Source organism: Amphiura filiformis, chromosome 19 (genome assembly GCF_039555335.1).
Source record: "Amphiura filiformis chromosome 19, Afil_fr2py, whole genome shotgun sequence".
Taxonomy (NCBI): domain Eukaryota; kingdom Metazoa; phylum Echinodermata; class Ophiuroidea; order Amphilepidida; family Amphiuridae; genus Amphiura; species Amphiura filiformis.
Window position 1 is genome coordinate 32531136 of NC_092646.1, and position 15906 is coordinate 32547041.

The following is a 15906-nucleotide window of genomic DNA, read 5'->3' on the forward strand; positions in this document are numbered from 1 at the left end:
CAAAGGTCGTGGTGAATTCTACTGTAGACATGACTGCATCATGAGTATATTTTGGAAAAAATATGTAGAACATACATTGGCCCATGGCTTTCTACCTCATGTCAACCAATGATTGAATCCTTTCCTCCCCCGAACAAGCAATCAAAAACCCACCCTGGATAACCGACAGAGGCAAAAACATTTTAACATACACATTAAAAAAAAAATTATGAAAAAAAGCGTGTGTGCTGCATGGTGCTACCAACCTGAAGTGTCAACCAAACACTAACACGCCCCAACACACACCCTAGTCATTCATTATGACGTAACATAAAGAAAAAATATACGAAAATTCGCTCAAACACACATATTTTCATTTACCTTCATAGCCAGCTGAGCAGCCAAACAAATCAAGCTGAGTATTTCCTCTTCATTCATTACTTTACTGGTTGTTGTATCTTTTGTCACTTGGCACAGCTTCTCTATGCATTCTATTGCTGTAAAAATACAGGCAAATATGATATAGAAGTGAGGAACAGTTCAGATCACTTTACACTGACACAGAGTGAGATTACATGTGCATAATGTAACTTGCAAAATGCAGGTCTGGTGTCCAAGTTCCCACACAGGTAAGTATGTCCAGAGTTTTTCTCTGGCTTATCTGCCTATGGGTGTGAAATGGCACAGTCACGCGCAACCAGCTACTCCTTGAGTGGGCGGGTACCTAGCCGCAATGCGGAAAGGAGGGTCTTACATCATAAATCCCTACCTTGGTACTGTATAGCTTAAGGACTGTGCAAATGTCTAGTTCCTTCCTCCAAGTGGTGCACCCCGGTAACTGCTCACCAAAGAGCAGGCAGATAGGGAGAGACGACTGGGTTCCGCTTGCTCAGGATAATTTATATAGCGGTTGGGCGTGGGGTTAGCTACCCTGCCCTGTGAAAAATCTTTTGGCTACAGAAAGCGTTAACAAGTGAACTTAGAGAAACTATCTTGGAAGAGGAAGGTTCTCCAACTGGAAGATTTATGGCTGCGTAGTGAAAGCTGGAAGTATCCGGAAGCTGCACGGTTGATTCCCTTCTCTCAACCAGGAACACAATTAATATTGGAACATGGAATGTTCAGACTATGTATCAGACTGGCAAAACAGCTCAAATAGCAGCAGAAATGCAAAACTATAAGATCACATTGCTTGGTTTAAGTGAAACCAGATGGATTCAATCAGGACAGAAAAGACTGATAAGCGGGGAACTACTGCTCTACTCAGGGCATGAAAATGATGATGCCCATCACACAGAGGGCGTTGGATTTATGCTTTCTAAACAGGCTCAGAACTCACTAATAGGTTGGGAAGCTCATGGATCAAGAATTATCAGGGCTGCATTCAGGACAACAGAGAAGAAAATCAAGTTGAATGTTATACAGTGTTACTCACCAACGAATGAGAGTGAGGACGAAGTCAAGGAAGAATTTTATGATCATATGCAGAGTGTCCTAGACAAGTGCTCAGAGAAAGATGTCAACATCATCATGGGAGATTTTAATGCAAAAATTGGAAATGACAACACTGGTTATGAGGATATTATGGGAAGACATGGAATTGGAGATATGAGCGAAAATGGAGAGAGGTTTCTCAACACATGTGCATTAAATAAATTTGTAATAGGAGGCAGCGTCTTTCCACACAAGAGAATCCACAAGGCAACATGGGTATCACCAGACCACAAGACTGAAAATCAAATTGACCACTTCTGCATTGGCAAGAAGTTTAGAAGATCATTACAAGATGTAAGAGTGAAAAGAGGGGCAGATGTAGCATCAGATCATCACTTACTGATTGCCAAAATACAACTCAAGTTAAAGAAGCACAAGGAAACAACTATAAAGAGACAGAAGTACAATGTAGACCTCCTGAAAGATGAACAAACAAGAAAAGACTTTGGCTTGAAACTTTCCAACAGGTTTCAGGCATTGCAGGATTTACACCATGAAGAAGAAAATACCGTTGAAAACCAGTGGCAAAGCATCAAAGAGACAATAACATCTACTTGTAAAGAAGTAGTGGGACACAAGAAGCATCAGCAGAAAGACTGGATTACAGCGCAAACACTTAAGAAGCTAGAAGTAAGGAAACAGAAGAAATCAGTTGTGAATAATAGCCGTACTAGACAGTCAAAGGCTTTGGCAAAGGAAGAATATGCAAGGGCAAACAGGGAGGTTAAGAAAAGCATCAAAGCTGATAAGAGGAAGTACATAGATAAGATGGCAGATGAAGCAGAGGCTGCAGCAAACAATGGAAATATGAAACATCTTTATGACACTACAAGAAGGTTGGCAGGCAAATATAGTAAACCGGAACGACCAGTGAAAGACAAGACAGGGACAAAAATTTTGGACAAGGAACAGCAACTGGACAGATGGGCTGAACATTTTGAGGAGTTGCTCAACAGACCAACACCACCAAATCCACCAGACATTGAACCAGCAAAATCAGATCTCAACATCAACTGTGAAAGACCAAGTAAATTTGAAATCAGAAAGGCAATCCTCCATCTGAAAAATGGTAAAGCAACAGGACCTGATGATATCCCTGCTGAAGCACTCAAGGCAGATATTGACACCACAACTGAGCTATTGTACACACTGTTTGGAAAAATCTGGGATGAAGACAAAGTTCCATCAGACTGGAAGGAAGGCTACCTCATCAAACTCCCAAAGAAAGGAGATCTCAGTAATTGCGCTAACTACAGAGGAATTACACTCCTGTCAGTGCCTGGAAAAGTTTTCAACAGAGTCATCCTCGAAAGAATTAAAAATGCAGTGGATCCACAACTTAGAGATCAACAAGCAGGTTTTCGCAAGAACCGATCTTGTATAGACCAGATTGCAACTCTTGGTATCATAATAGAGCAATCCTTAGAATGGAATTCATCAATATATGTAAACTTTGTTGATTACGAGAAAGCATTTGACAGTGTGAACAGAGAGACTCTTTGGCAACTTCTACGACACTATGGCATACCCACCAAACTAGTCAATCTAATAAAAAATAGCTATGATGGTATTCGCTGCAGGGTCTTACACGAAGGGCAGTTCACCAGACAATTTGAAGTGAAAACTGGTGTCAGGCAAGGATGTCTGCTCTCCCCTTTCCTGTTTCTTCTAGTCATCGACTGGATAATGAAGACAACAACGAAACAGAAAAGAAATGGAGTTCAGTGGACATTGTGGGAACAACTAGAGGACCTGGATTTTGCTGATGACCTGGCATTACTGTCGCATACTAGACATCAGATGCAAGATAAGACCAACACACTTGCAGCCATCTCACATTCAACAGGACTCAATATACACAAAGGGAAAACAAAAGTAATGAAAGTAAATGCAAGTAGTACTGAACCAGTTACATTGGAGGGTGCTGCTCTGGAAGAGGTAGAGTCATTTACATACCTTGGCAGCATCATTGATAAGAAAGGAGGCTCAGATGCCGATGTTAAGGCTAGGATTGGAAAGGCAAGAACATCATTCATGCAGCTTAAAAATATCTGGAACTCAAAACTATTGTCTGGCGCAAAACTCAGGCTTTTCAATGCAATAGTCAAATCAGTACTGTTGTATGGTGCGGAGACATGGAGAATGACGAAGAGCAATACACACAAAGTGCAGACATTTATACATAGGTGATTAAGACGACTTGTCCAGATACATTGGCCAGACAAGATCAGTAATTCTGACTTGTGGAAGAAATCCCATCAAGAACCAGTGAAAGAAACAATAGGCAGAAGGAGATGGAGTTGGATAGGACATACGCTTAGGAAACCAAGAAGTAACACAACAAGACAGGCACTCACCTGGAACCCTCAGGGAAAGCGGAGTATAGGCCGACCAAGAAACAGTTGGCGAAGGGACTTACAGACTGACACTAAAAAGATGGGATACAGCTGGAGTGAGATTGAAGTCAAAGCCCAAGACAGGCAGATCTGGAGAACACTTGTTGGCGGCCTATACCCCGGGAAGGGGTGAAAGGCGATAAGTAATAAGTAAGTTATCTGCCTATGTTGCTATGTTTGCATTCCAAGGCCTAAATAAAAATTCCTTTAAAAAAGGAATGTGGCGCCCAATGTGAGCTGGACGGGATATGGTGAATTCCATGGTGATTAGATTTGGTATTATAATGATTTTTTAGGGAAGAGTAGAAGATGATCAAATCTGAGAGAAATGCTTCATGGAATGAAGCTTTCGTGTCAATTTGCGATTATGTGTGGTCGGAGTTCTGTTTTGGGACCTAGTGAGGATATTGCTTTGGATATTGAATATTGTTGAATTTCGTTATGCAGGGCCTAGGGTATATGATGGATAACTAGAAGACACAAATAAGTAAGCTTCCCCCTAGTCATCTATACACTCATTCTTGTCACACGACGAATTTCGACAAAGTCATGTAAACGTAATTTCGTTTTTTCACCCGACCTGCGTCCAGAAACAATCCTGAAATGTTGAAAACTTGGGGTCGGCGCACTCATGCCAGTTTATCCTAAGGTATACTCTGTGTCTTTTGTAGCCAACCATGTGGCTAAGAGAGGCTAGGAAATACTTAAGCTAATACAAAACAATCATACCCTCCTTTCATATCAAACAATACCAAGAAATTGACAGGCCTGTTAAATCAAGGGTAAGATCGATCGTTATTCTTCATGAAACGGGCACTGCCCATTTTTATGTTATTAATTCTGCTAAAAATTAATTAATAAATAACAAAATTACGTCATGGAACTCTATTTTAAACAGACAAAATAGCCAGTGGGGTTTCTTTCACTTAACCTTGCTAGGAAACCTTCCCAGCAGTTAGGCATTACAATGAATATTATTTTTGCAAATACACTTCTGACCTTCAACACAGTCATGTCTTCCGAATTTATTCCTTTCTCTGCTGACCAGAACTGATTTTCGTTAATTAATGTTTTTTATCAGAGATAGTCACCACAAAGATACTGAGCTTCTAATATCTTTGGTCACAATCAGTTAGCAGTCGATTCAAGCACATAAAGACATAAACCAATTAGTGATTTCATGATTGGTCAGTGGTTGTGTTGGTCAACTATAATTAATTGGTGTTGGTTTAAGGATTAGGTGCACCGTGTGCAATCACTATGGACCACAATGGCCTCATTCCAGTGGCATATTATCAATAACCTCAATTAAACAATCATAGTGCAAAATTTGACCTTAAGTTGCAAAGTATGACTTTTTGTACTCACATTTTCAAAGGTCATTCAATGAATGCACAAATGTATTGGGGTTAAAGAACTGTGCCCTGATAGATGAGCATGTTGTAGATTCTTCACACTGTAAACAACTAGTTCATGTGCAAACATGTTCAAAACATACATAATTAGAATGGTCAAATGTCACCGTCTATCGCGTTCTAAGAGGCGGTAAACTGGTTTAAACCATACAAAGGTCACGGGTTATTTGGTGTTTTTATAAGTCCATTAATTTTGTATTTTAAACAAAGAATATACACACATCATTTTATCCCGTGCATATCAGAAAACAATAATAAAATAAAATCCTAGCATATTGTGGTTTTATTTCTGAGCTGGGCATAATTTTAGCAAAACAATTAAGGAGTAAATCTAGCAAGAGTGAAATTAGAAGCTTTTCACAAAGTACATGCCTATATGTGGCCCCTCCGTGAGGCCACAAAAAATATTTTCTTATTTTTTGCAAAAATATTAATTTTAAAAATTAAAAAAAAAAAAAGAAAATTAAAAAAAAAAAAATCAAAGGCCTTTATCATACGCAATTTACAGCTTAAACCGACCTATCCTAATTTCTTTTTTATGTTACACCAATTTTTTAGGTCTAATTTCATGTTAAAGTGTTCTAATGTGCAATGCATGGTTCTTCTTTCCCCTGTGTATCAGGTCATAGTCATATGAGCATGGTAAGGGCATAGGGAAAATCTTTAGTGCCCATTTTCAGACCTGAAACTTATAAAAAGAGGGAAAAAGCTGAAAATGCTCCAAAAATGCTGGAAAAACAGTGTACAATTTGGGGAAAATGGATCAAATTGGGCTGAAAATAAAAGAAAATGTGTAAATTTTAGGACTAAAAAAAGAGGGAATCAGCTAAAAAGGGGAAAAGTTTCAGGTCTGCATTTTCTTTGGTTGCACGGGTTAGCATGACTTGCTCTGGAAATTCTTTTTTACAATTTTGCAAATGTGTTTTGAAAAATGACTTCTTTCTTGTCTATTTTGCAAATCGCGTTTCATCAACATACATCACCCCATATTTCGTGAGGTATCTGACGAGCATGAATACACACGGACACATGGAACCAGTGCAGGGGTACGAGAGCTGCCGAGTCGAGCTACCATCACTTGCACAGAAAATGATAACAGAAATAATTATATACTTTAATGATATACCCACAGACAACTAGACCAATCTCAACCAGCCAAAGTCCCTGTGTTTTGCATGCTGTGAATTCTCATATATTCAAGAGAGCCGATTGTTCCATCTTCGCGTATATGCAATAGAGCTTTGCATGCAAAGTAATTAGACTGGAGGTACGAGAATAATCATTTCAGTAAAATGCCTGTGTAAATGCTTCTTTGGTGCGCCAACTGCTGCCCGATTTGAACTTGCTGAGTGCACCACGCTCTTTATGCACCACATTTTTAATACGCAGTACGTACGTGACGCAAAGCATCAACCCCCGATGCCACAGATTTACTTTGTACTTCTGAGTTGACGGACTATAGCAGTTTTGCCTGTTGCATTTCATGGAACAATCGGCCCTCATTATCGGGTAATGCTGAGATTTGACTGATTGCAATTGGTCTGTTATCTTTTTCGTTCATGGACACACCTCTCTCATCATGCTTTCTATGCATTGCCACTTTGAAGCACATATACTGTGTCAAGGCACTGTCAGGATCATGCTTCTCTGCTTCTTGCGCTGCCTCTTCTGCCTAGTTTATTACGAAAAAGAAAACACAAAATAAGTAATTTGGGGGACTCATTTGAGAGATTCCCATGAAGACCATCTAGAAATTAAAAATCATGTTTTCTATGCATTGCCACTTTGAAGCACATAAACAAAAAAGATCTTATGGGGATAAATCTTTTTCTGTTCAAGGACCTAGGTTATGGAACAATTTGCCTACCAATTTGCGCAAGATTCCTAATGTGCAATCTTTTAAGAAACTTTTAAAAACGTATCTTTTTCCAAAATATTAGGTCTTTGTTATGTTTTTTGGTTTTTTACCATTTTGTATTTTCATAGACCTCTTTATAGATATTCACCCAGCAAACACAAAACGTTTTCGACATCATTCGCAAAAGGTTATAAAAGGTTGTCAGAAAACGTTTAAATGTCGGGTTATATAAAGGGTATCTTAAGAGTATCAAACGTTTTCTTTACCTTAAAAAACATTTTTTGATAATCTACTGCTCAGCAAACAGAAATAATTTATAGAAAACGTTTAAATGTCGGGTTATATAAAGGGTATAAAAACGTTTTAACGCGGCTGTGTACTCTAGACATGGTTTCTTTCGCAAAATTGAGCTTTTTTGATAAGTTTGTACTTTGTTATGTTTTTTATAAATACAAGGAATGAAAATCCAGATTTGTAAACTCCAACTGCAATATTTTAAGGATTTTATTTCACTATTCCACTCGTATTTGAAATTGAAAAGGAAAGAAAATCTTTGTTGTACCAGCAGGGTACACGCAGCAGCATAACCAGCGCATCGCGTTCGCGTGTCGCGCAATTTGTTAACGCACAAATCGCTACATATGCATAGCAGCGTATCTACATCTTGTGGCGCATCTTATGGAAGCTTTCCACGGAAGCACTGATTTCACAAAAACCTAGCGGTCAAATGGCTCCGTTTTAGCTGATAAAATGTGGGTTTTTTTCAAGTTCTTTCCCCCGATTTAAATATCAAGTTATGAATGGATTTACTCAAACCTCTCAAGGGCTGTGGATTTACCCGATGTTCACGTTATATAAGGTAGAAAAAGCGAAAACTGCCGCATTCTCCTGTAAGATTCGATGAAAGTGCATAATGTGACCACTTTAAACTTCAACGGCCATTATTTCAATGTTCATTTTCTCGGTAAAATGACGATTTAGGTACACGATAACTCAATAAATACAACATCTATAGGTAAGCAAATATGATCATCGTAAAAAGCATGATCGGCTCAAGAAACGGTTTTCTCATTTTTTTATATTTTGGTCTATTTATGATTTTAGGCATCATTTTGTGCAAATAGGCGTTTGTTAATTTTAAAAAGTTCAATTTGATGCCTTATATGGTCAATATCTCAAAAAATAAGGCCAATATCAAAAAAATAAAAAACCGTTTTTTGGAATGGAGCCTCAAGATTGAGCTAAAAACAAAATAAAATATTTTGGAAAGAGTGTTTTTTGTTATGATGTACCTAACAAATATTGCCAAAAACTCACTTTTTGTGATTTTCTTCATAATTGTTGTTTTTACCCCAAATCTGTATTTATATTAAGATTTATTGATGTCTTGCCTTCATAAAAATGTATACTTTTACATATCTTGCGCGAATAATTACAAAGTTATTGCACTTTTACTACATGCATATCTGAGAGTACACAGCCACCTTAATAACATTCCAAAAACATTCTTGAAAACTTGATACAAAACATTCTAAACAGAATGTTATTTTGGGGAGTTGAAAAAATATTTTATGCGAAAAATGTTTGCCCAAAATATTTGCAATAACGTTTTAAAAACGTTTTCATGACCTTTATATAACCCAACATTTAAATGTTATTAAAAGATTTTGAAAAGAACATTTTAAGAACATTTCTGTGTTTGCTGGGTTCAAATATTTTAACATAATGTTATTTAAGTATTGACAAAATATTTTGGCGAAAATGTTTGCAAAAATAGTTTAAAATAACATTTTTTGAAAACATTTAAAAAATATTGTTGTAGTGTGTTTTCATACAAAACGTTTTAAAACGTTATCATGACCTTTATATAACCCGACATTTTAATATTATTAAAACGTATTTACCTAAACCAAAAGCCAAAATATAACTTATTTAAAACATTTTTAAAACGTTTTTGTGTTTGCTGGGTCACTCCTGTTGTGTACAGATAGTAATATGTATTTTATAATGATATATGTCCCTAATTGGGTTCAAGTGTCTTTTTAACTATTCTAATTGTGCTTCAGATTGCTGCGCGTATCGGTTTTAATCAAATTTTTTGATGTAATTAGGAATATATTTTACCACGTTGTGATATATTGCCATGCTGTGTATTTTTGGTATTGACACTGTGTATTTTTAATTATTCTAATTGTGCTTCAGATTGCTGCGCATATCTGTTTTAATCAAATTTTTGAAGTAATTAGGAGTATATTTTACCACATTGTGTTATATTGTTGTTCTTAATGCCATGCTGTGTATTTTTGATGTATTTTTATTTTCTTTGTACAGCGCATTGGTCCATGGGAAATGCACTTTATTAAGTTCTTTGAAATAATAATATTAATAAAAATAATAAATGTTTCATAATATTTTCTTCAGCCAATATGTGACCATCCACCACGAAATGGTAGTAAAGTCGGCTCTAGGTCATTTTCTGTTTATTGCAGATTTTGAAAGAATGCATTTTCAGCTTTAAAATGACACCTCAACAAGCTTCATCGGACATTATGGTTCATCAAAGGTCAAATTCCTGATATATTTTACATAGAAATCCATTACTGTTTTTGATTGTATCTCAAAATGGAAAATGCTGACTTTACGACCAGTTTGTGGTGTATGGGCACATATAAGCAAGATTTTTGAACAAAACTACCCTAGCCTGTGTAAAATCATAATTTTTGTCGACAGAGAATGTCTTCACCAGATGCTTTCACCTGTACTTAAAGCATGTGTGGCCCACATAATTTGCTAAAAGAATATATTTTAGATATATAGATGGATGAGGATGATACTCTCAAAATGACAGATGCATTATGTGACCTTATCTGGTCCATGGGGGCCAAAGGCGGCAAATTTGAAACTAAGATAAAGGTAAAAATATGGAGTAAAAAACAACAAAATACATAAGAAAATAGACATTAAAAAACTTCGTAACTTTAGAACCAAGTATGCCAGACCTTTGGTGTTTTCAGTAAATGATCGCCTATTGTATGTATAATGTAATAATTACAGTAACTCAATTTTCAAAGATGCCTCCTTTGGCCCCATGGACCAGATCGTGTCACATATTAAGTTTCATAATTTCATTAATCACTCTCGTTCAAATAAAAAAGTAAAAAAAAAAAAAAACAGAGAAAAAACAACAAAGGTTCAAATTTTGTATGCCTTGTTTCCTGACAAGTGTGTCTGCCAAATGGCAAATTAATTCATATAATTTGAAAATACCGGGCCAGCTGGAATTTTGACAATAATTAAGCCTTGAACAAAGGAAGCTGAAATAGTTCCTATTTGTTGGCACATTGGCACTACCGTAAAAACTCGATGGTTAGATGCTTACTATCGAGCACTTTCGAAACGTGTAAACATGAAGAGCCCATCCACAAAAGTGTAACTAACAAGTTTTGAGCAAATCATTGATATTTATAAACGAACAAATAACCTGCAAATTTGTGTCTCAATGCAATTAGCTCAGTTGGTAAAGAGTCGGACTTTGGTACAAATTCATGTTTTCAAAAGCGCATAATAGTAAGCACTAAATTTTTACGGTTTTGCAAAGAACTCACCCACTTTTGAAGTGTACATATTTATTGAACATACCTTTTCTAGCTGATCCAAGTTAAGAAAGCAGGACGCTCTATTGCGCTGTAATTTTGCATAGTTTTCTGCATCTGTAATGTCCCCATTATCTTCACTTGTGAAAAGGTTAAGAGAGAAGTTGTACCAGATGAGAGCCTCTGCACTATCATTGTTCTGTAATGTAATTTGGACCAATGGAAACAGATTTGAAATTTAGCATAATGTGGACTGTAAAATAGGTTCAAAGTGTCACATGGATATGGACCGTTTTGACATTACAAATTGCCCTTTTCAGCCCTATCACCATTCTTACCATGTTGCTGATTGGCTTAAGAAGGTAGTACTCATGGGTTAATTGACCCTTTTAGTAAACCCCATAATTCATGCAGTTAGACCCCAGATGTTATCATTTGGCGTCACATTGACTTGCCATGCGCAGTAACAATGTTTGCTAAATGATGTGCGCATGCATCAGCGTGACATCATATGAAGGCATCTGGGGTCTCACCGCAAGAAATTATGAGATTTATTAAAATGGTCAATTAACCCACAAGTAATACCTGCTGATCGGTTACATGAAGAGCTATGCAGGCTATTATCATATATCAAGCCTATCAACAACATGGTTAGAATGATGGTAGGGCTGAAAAGGATTGAGCTTATATGAAGAGCTTATTTCCAAACCGTGTTAAGTCCACAAGATTCACTTTGAAGAAAATCAGGAATTTTCTTTATGGCAATGAAAAAAAGTTCGATTTCTATAAAATTACAGTGAAGTTAAGGTGACATATATAGGACCATAAAAACATGTTAAGTTAAAATCTAGAGACTTTTGATTTTTTTTAATGAATTAATTTGTTTTAAAAATAGCATGGACTTAACACGTTTTGACACAAAAGCGCAATTTCTGGCATGGACTTAACACATTTTGACACAAAACATAGTATCTGTAACACAGAACTAACCATATTTTTCTCAAACTAGTCTTAAAAGATAACAAATTTATTAGAAACATACAAAATGTGATTCTCTCTACTATAAAACACAATTTTGCCACAAAACACCTTGCACCTCGAACCCCCTCCTGCTGCCCATTTTTTAACCAAAATTCTACGTTTAAAATAGTTCAAAATTCAAAACTTAGTTGAATTGCATTTCTCAGAATTAAATAAACATCATTTCACTGACAATAAGTGATGACCTGAAATATCCACTTGTTTTAACACATTATCACAAATATTTCCCCCTCCCCATGCTGCCACCCTAATCTCATATTGACAGTCGTAAGTTTTTAAGTCCTAAGTTTTTTATACCTTTAACTTTAAAATTATACCTTGAATTTAGTAGCACATTTTGATAATCATACAAAATAATAATATCAAAAACTAACTCTACCACCATCCTAAACATAAATTCTACCATCACAGCCTCTCCCTCTTCCCCTTCCCAACCTATTCATGTCTTTCTGGAGGTATCTATCAAATATTTCAGAAATCCCATACAAACTAAGCCTACTAATATAAAACAAAAACAACAACAACAACTTTTTATGCAGACCAAATTCATGTATACTAGTCTCAGGACCAAACAAGAAAGTTGGCGATTAACTATTGGAAGCCCTATGCCGTGCTACTTGCCTACAAGCTGCCCATAAGGGCAGTGTTCGTGGACTTAACACAGTTTGCTACAAAACTGGATTGGACTTAACACGTTTTGGAAAAAAATCGATACTTTGTGTGTCAATATTTCTGAACTTGACTAATTTTGGGAAAAAACAAACACATTGCTGGATAGCCCTAGTTACTCAATACCCATTTTCATCAAAATCTCAATTTTGAAGGTGGGTGGACTTAACACGGTTTGGAAATAAGCTCTTCATATATAGGCTGTGTTTTAATTGGTCAATCAGATGAATGTATCGCATTATAGAGGCCCTGCATGCTTTTATTGATTGGCTCCAAAAGATTTGAGCCGGTGTCCTTCACCGTAATTATGGCGCAGTGCAGTCCATTCAATCAAATGTTGTCATCAACATATTTGATCGTAGTGCATTTGTTATGTGTGTGAGACGAACTGTCGTGGTAGATTGCAATCATGCTTTTGTTGAATGCATTTGAGTAGTTCGCCATATTTACGGTATGATACGTCATATGCACAACCTCTATTAACAGAAATGCTGTATGATTGTAACTGTTGCAAAATAAAGTTTTCTAACTCGTGAAACAGTTAGACAACCAATTTGACCCCAAGTAGAGATACTTCCGGGTCGTATTTTGTCAGACCGGAATTCCCCGGGATTTTCCATGGTTGCGATTTTAGCATCGTAGTTTCAGCCAATGAGAGCGATCCTTTCATATGGGTTTGCCCACGGAGATCGCAGATTTTGATCATTGCATTTGTTGACCAGCAACCGGGAGGACGTAAAAAATTTATTTGCACAAATAATATTCTCCATCGTTTAAGCTTTAAGAAAAAAGGGAAGCTTACACCATTCACAAGTACGTGTATAAGACGCAAAGCCATGGGGAAAAGGAAGTCGTCAACTATAAATAGAAAGGCCAAAAAACAGGCAAATTTGAGAACAATTAACACTGCACCGGCGGTAGTGGCGAGTGTTAAATCGGGGAATGCCGTGAGGCAAGCGAGAGCGCAGGCAGCTGCGATAAGGAATTTGATAAACCCAAACCAGCCTGAGCACGTTAACCAGCCTATACCGGGACCTATACCAGTCATGAATACAGAACGTGATGGTGAGGAGGAAGTTGAAATTGAAATTAACCAAGACCATGGCCAAGGTGAACAAGTTGTACCTCCAGTACAGCACCAGCAAATGTTGTTGGATCAGGCGAGAGCAGCTCAAGGCATGTCAACAGCGGACAGGCTGCTAACAGGTAACGGAACAGTGGGGCTGAGTAATAATCACATAAGTGAGAATGCTAATATGCCAGTACATGCCAATAATGCTAATTCGTAGGAATGTTTATGTAAATGTCAATAATCCAATACCAATGCAGTCAAATATTCCTTTGTCACAATCACAATCAATAAATGTACCGATGCAAGTGCAAACAACAAATGGTAATTCATTTGCATCAAATATCCCAATGCCTATTCCCTCGGCAAGTGTTCCAATGCAAAGCGGGTTGGGTCTCAATACGGTAAATGCAAGCGCGGCTTGTACATTTACGCCAATGGCTCAAAACTTAGCAAATTTGCCAGTTGATTCTAATTTTGTAGCTAACACATCAGCTGCTATGGCAGACAAAGTTTATCAGCAGCAACTGGGGTTTACTCCTCTTACTTCAGTTTGCAGTCCTTTGGGATGTACGGTCCCGCAAACAATGAAAACCAAGGTTATAAATGGCGAGTATGTAGACTTAGCTCAACTTTTGTACAAAAGTGATCCAAGCAACCTAATGGATGATGACAAGGGTATGTCATTATGATAAGGATAATGAACTGAGTGCAATGCATTAGTCAAGATAATCGCACGCGCCGTGGAGTTATTGCATTTAGCTCGAGAGCCGATGAGGCTCGAGAGCTAAATCTAATAACTCACGGCAAGTGCAATATCTTGACGAATGCATTTGCACGTGTACATATCCGTCATACACTTTGAGTGTATTAAAACAATAGGCAATATTAATTGCTGCATTCATTATATTAGTTTTAATATTAGGGAAAATATCTTACATTTTAAAAACACCGTCAGGTCATTGACCAGCTAGGTAAAATTTAACTGGTAAAGAAAATCAATCCCTGTATAAGTTAACTATCAATGGTATCGATTAAATCATCGTCATACTTTAGTAACTTATTCACGCATGGTTTGTAACCAATTGACTTTATGTTGTGATCATTTAATATCGTGGTTTCGAACACAGAGAGCACTGAACCAGTTCACCTGGAAGCGATCAATTTAGATGTCCGACTAGTACTACGGTGAATTGAGATGAGAAAAAAAACATATCAACTGGACTTTATAGCTCTATAATTTGAACTTTAAAAAATCTACTTATATTAAAACACACGACATTGGGATTTTACAATTTGTTCAGTATTATAAAGCATGATCATGATATTATGCGCTAGTGTGTTTTTCGGGCCCGGCCATGTTATTTTAGATATAGGCCTACATGTATTTCATTTATAAAATGCTTAATTTTTTTTTTTTGGTGTCATCTTGTATAATTATGATCCACTTGTTTTTGGCCCTTTTAATTAATAGAAGCTCGATTATTCTCATTTGATGTTTGATTTATTTGAGGTCATTTATCATAATTTATGACAATGATATTTGCAAAATAGAACACCGTTTGTAACTATACCATTTTAACACCACAGAATGTATATTCGTACTTTTTTGATGGTATATATGAAGAGCTTATTTCCAAACCGTGTTAAGTCCACCCACCTTCAAAATTGAGATTTTGATGAAAATGGGTAGTGAGTAACTAGGGCTATCCAGCAATGTGTTTGTTTTTTCCCAAAATTAGTCAAGTTCCGAAATATTGACACACAAAGTATCGATTTTTTTCCAAAACATGTTAAGTCCAATCCAGTTTTGTAGCAAACTGTGTTAAGTCCATGAACACTACCCTTGTGGGCAGCTTGTAGGCAAGTAGCACGGCATAGGGCTTCCAATAGTTAATCGCCAACGTTCTTGTTTGGTCCTGAGACTAGTATACATGAATTTGGTCTGCATAAAAAGTTGTTGTTTTTGTTTTATATTAGTAGGCTTAGTTTGTATGGGATTTCTGAAATATTTGATAGATACCTCCAGAAAGACATGAATAGGGTGGGAAGGGGGAGAGGGAGAGGCTGTGATGGTAGAATTAATGTTAGAGGATGGTGGTAGAGTTAGTTTTTGATACTATTATTTTGTATGATTATCAAAATGTGCTACTAAATTCAAGGTATAATTTTAAAGTTAAAGGTATAAAAAAACTTAGGACTTAAAAACTTACGACTGTCAATATGAGATTAGGGTGGCAGCATGGGGGACGGAGGAAATATTTGTGATAATGTCTTAAAACAAGTGGATATTTCAGGTCATCACTTATTGTCAGTGAAATGATGTTTATTTAATTCTGAGAAATGCAATTCAACTAAGTTTTGAATTTTGAACTATTTTAAACGTCGAATT

General features: G+C 36.7%; 1 protein-coding gene across 1 annotated transcript in view; it reads right to left on the bottom strand.

Moving 5' to 3' along the window:
• Positions 1 to 336: 336 nt before the first annotated feature.
• Positions 337 to 15906, bottom strand: part of LOC140141615 (testis-expressed protein 11-like) — a 54706-nt gene continuing 39136 nt past the window's right edge. Inside the window, exons 15-17 of the mRNA XM_072163527.1 lie at positions 10782 to 10934; positions 6854 to 6956; positions 337 to 476 (exon numbers count right to left, since the gene is read on the bottom strand). Of these exons, the coding sequence (XP_072019628.1) occupies positions 337 to 476; positions 6854 to 6956; positions 10782 to 10934 (396 nt within the window). The remainder of the gene's footprint in view (positions 477 to 6853; positions 6957 to 10781; positions 10935 to 15906) is intronic.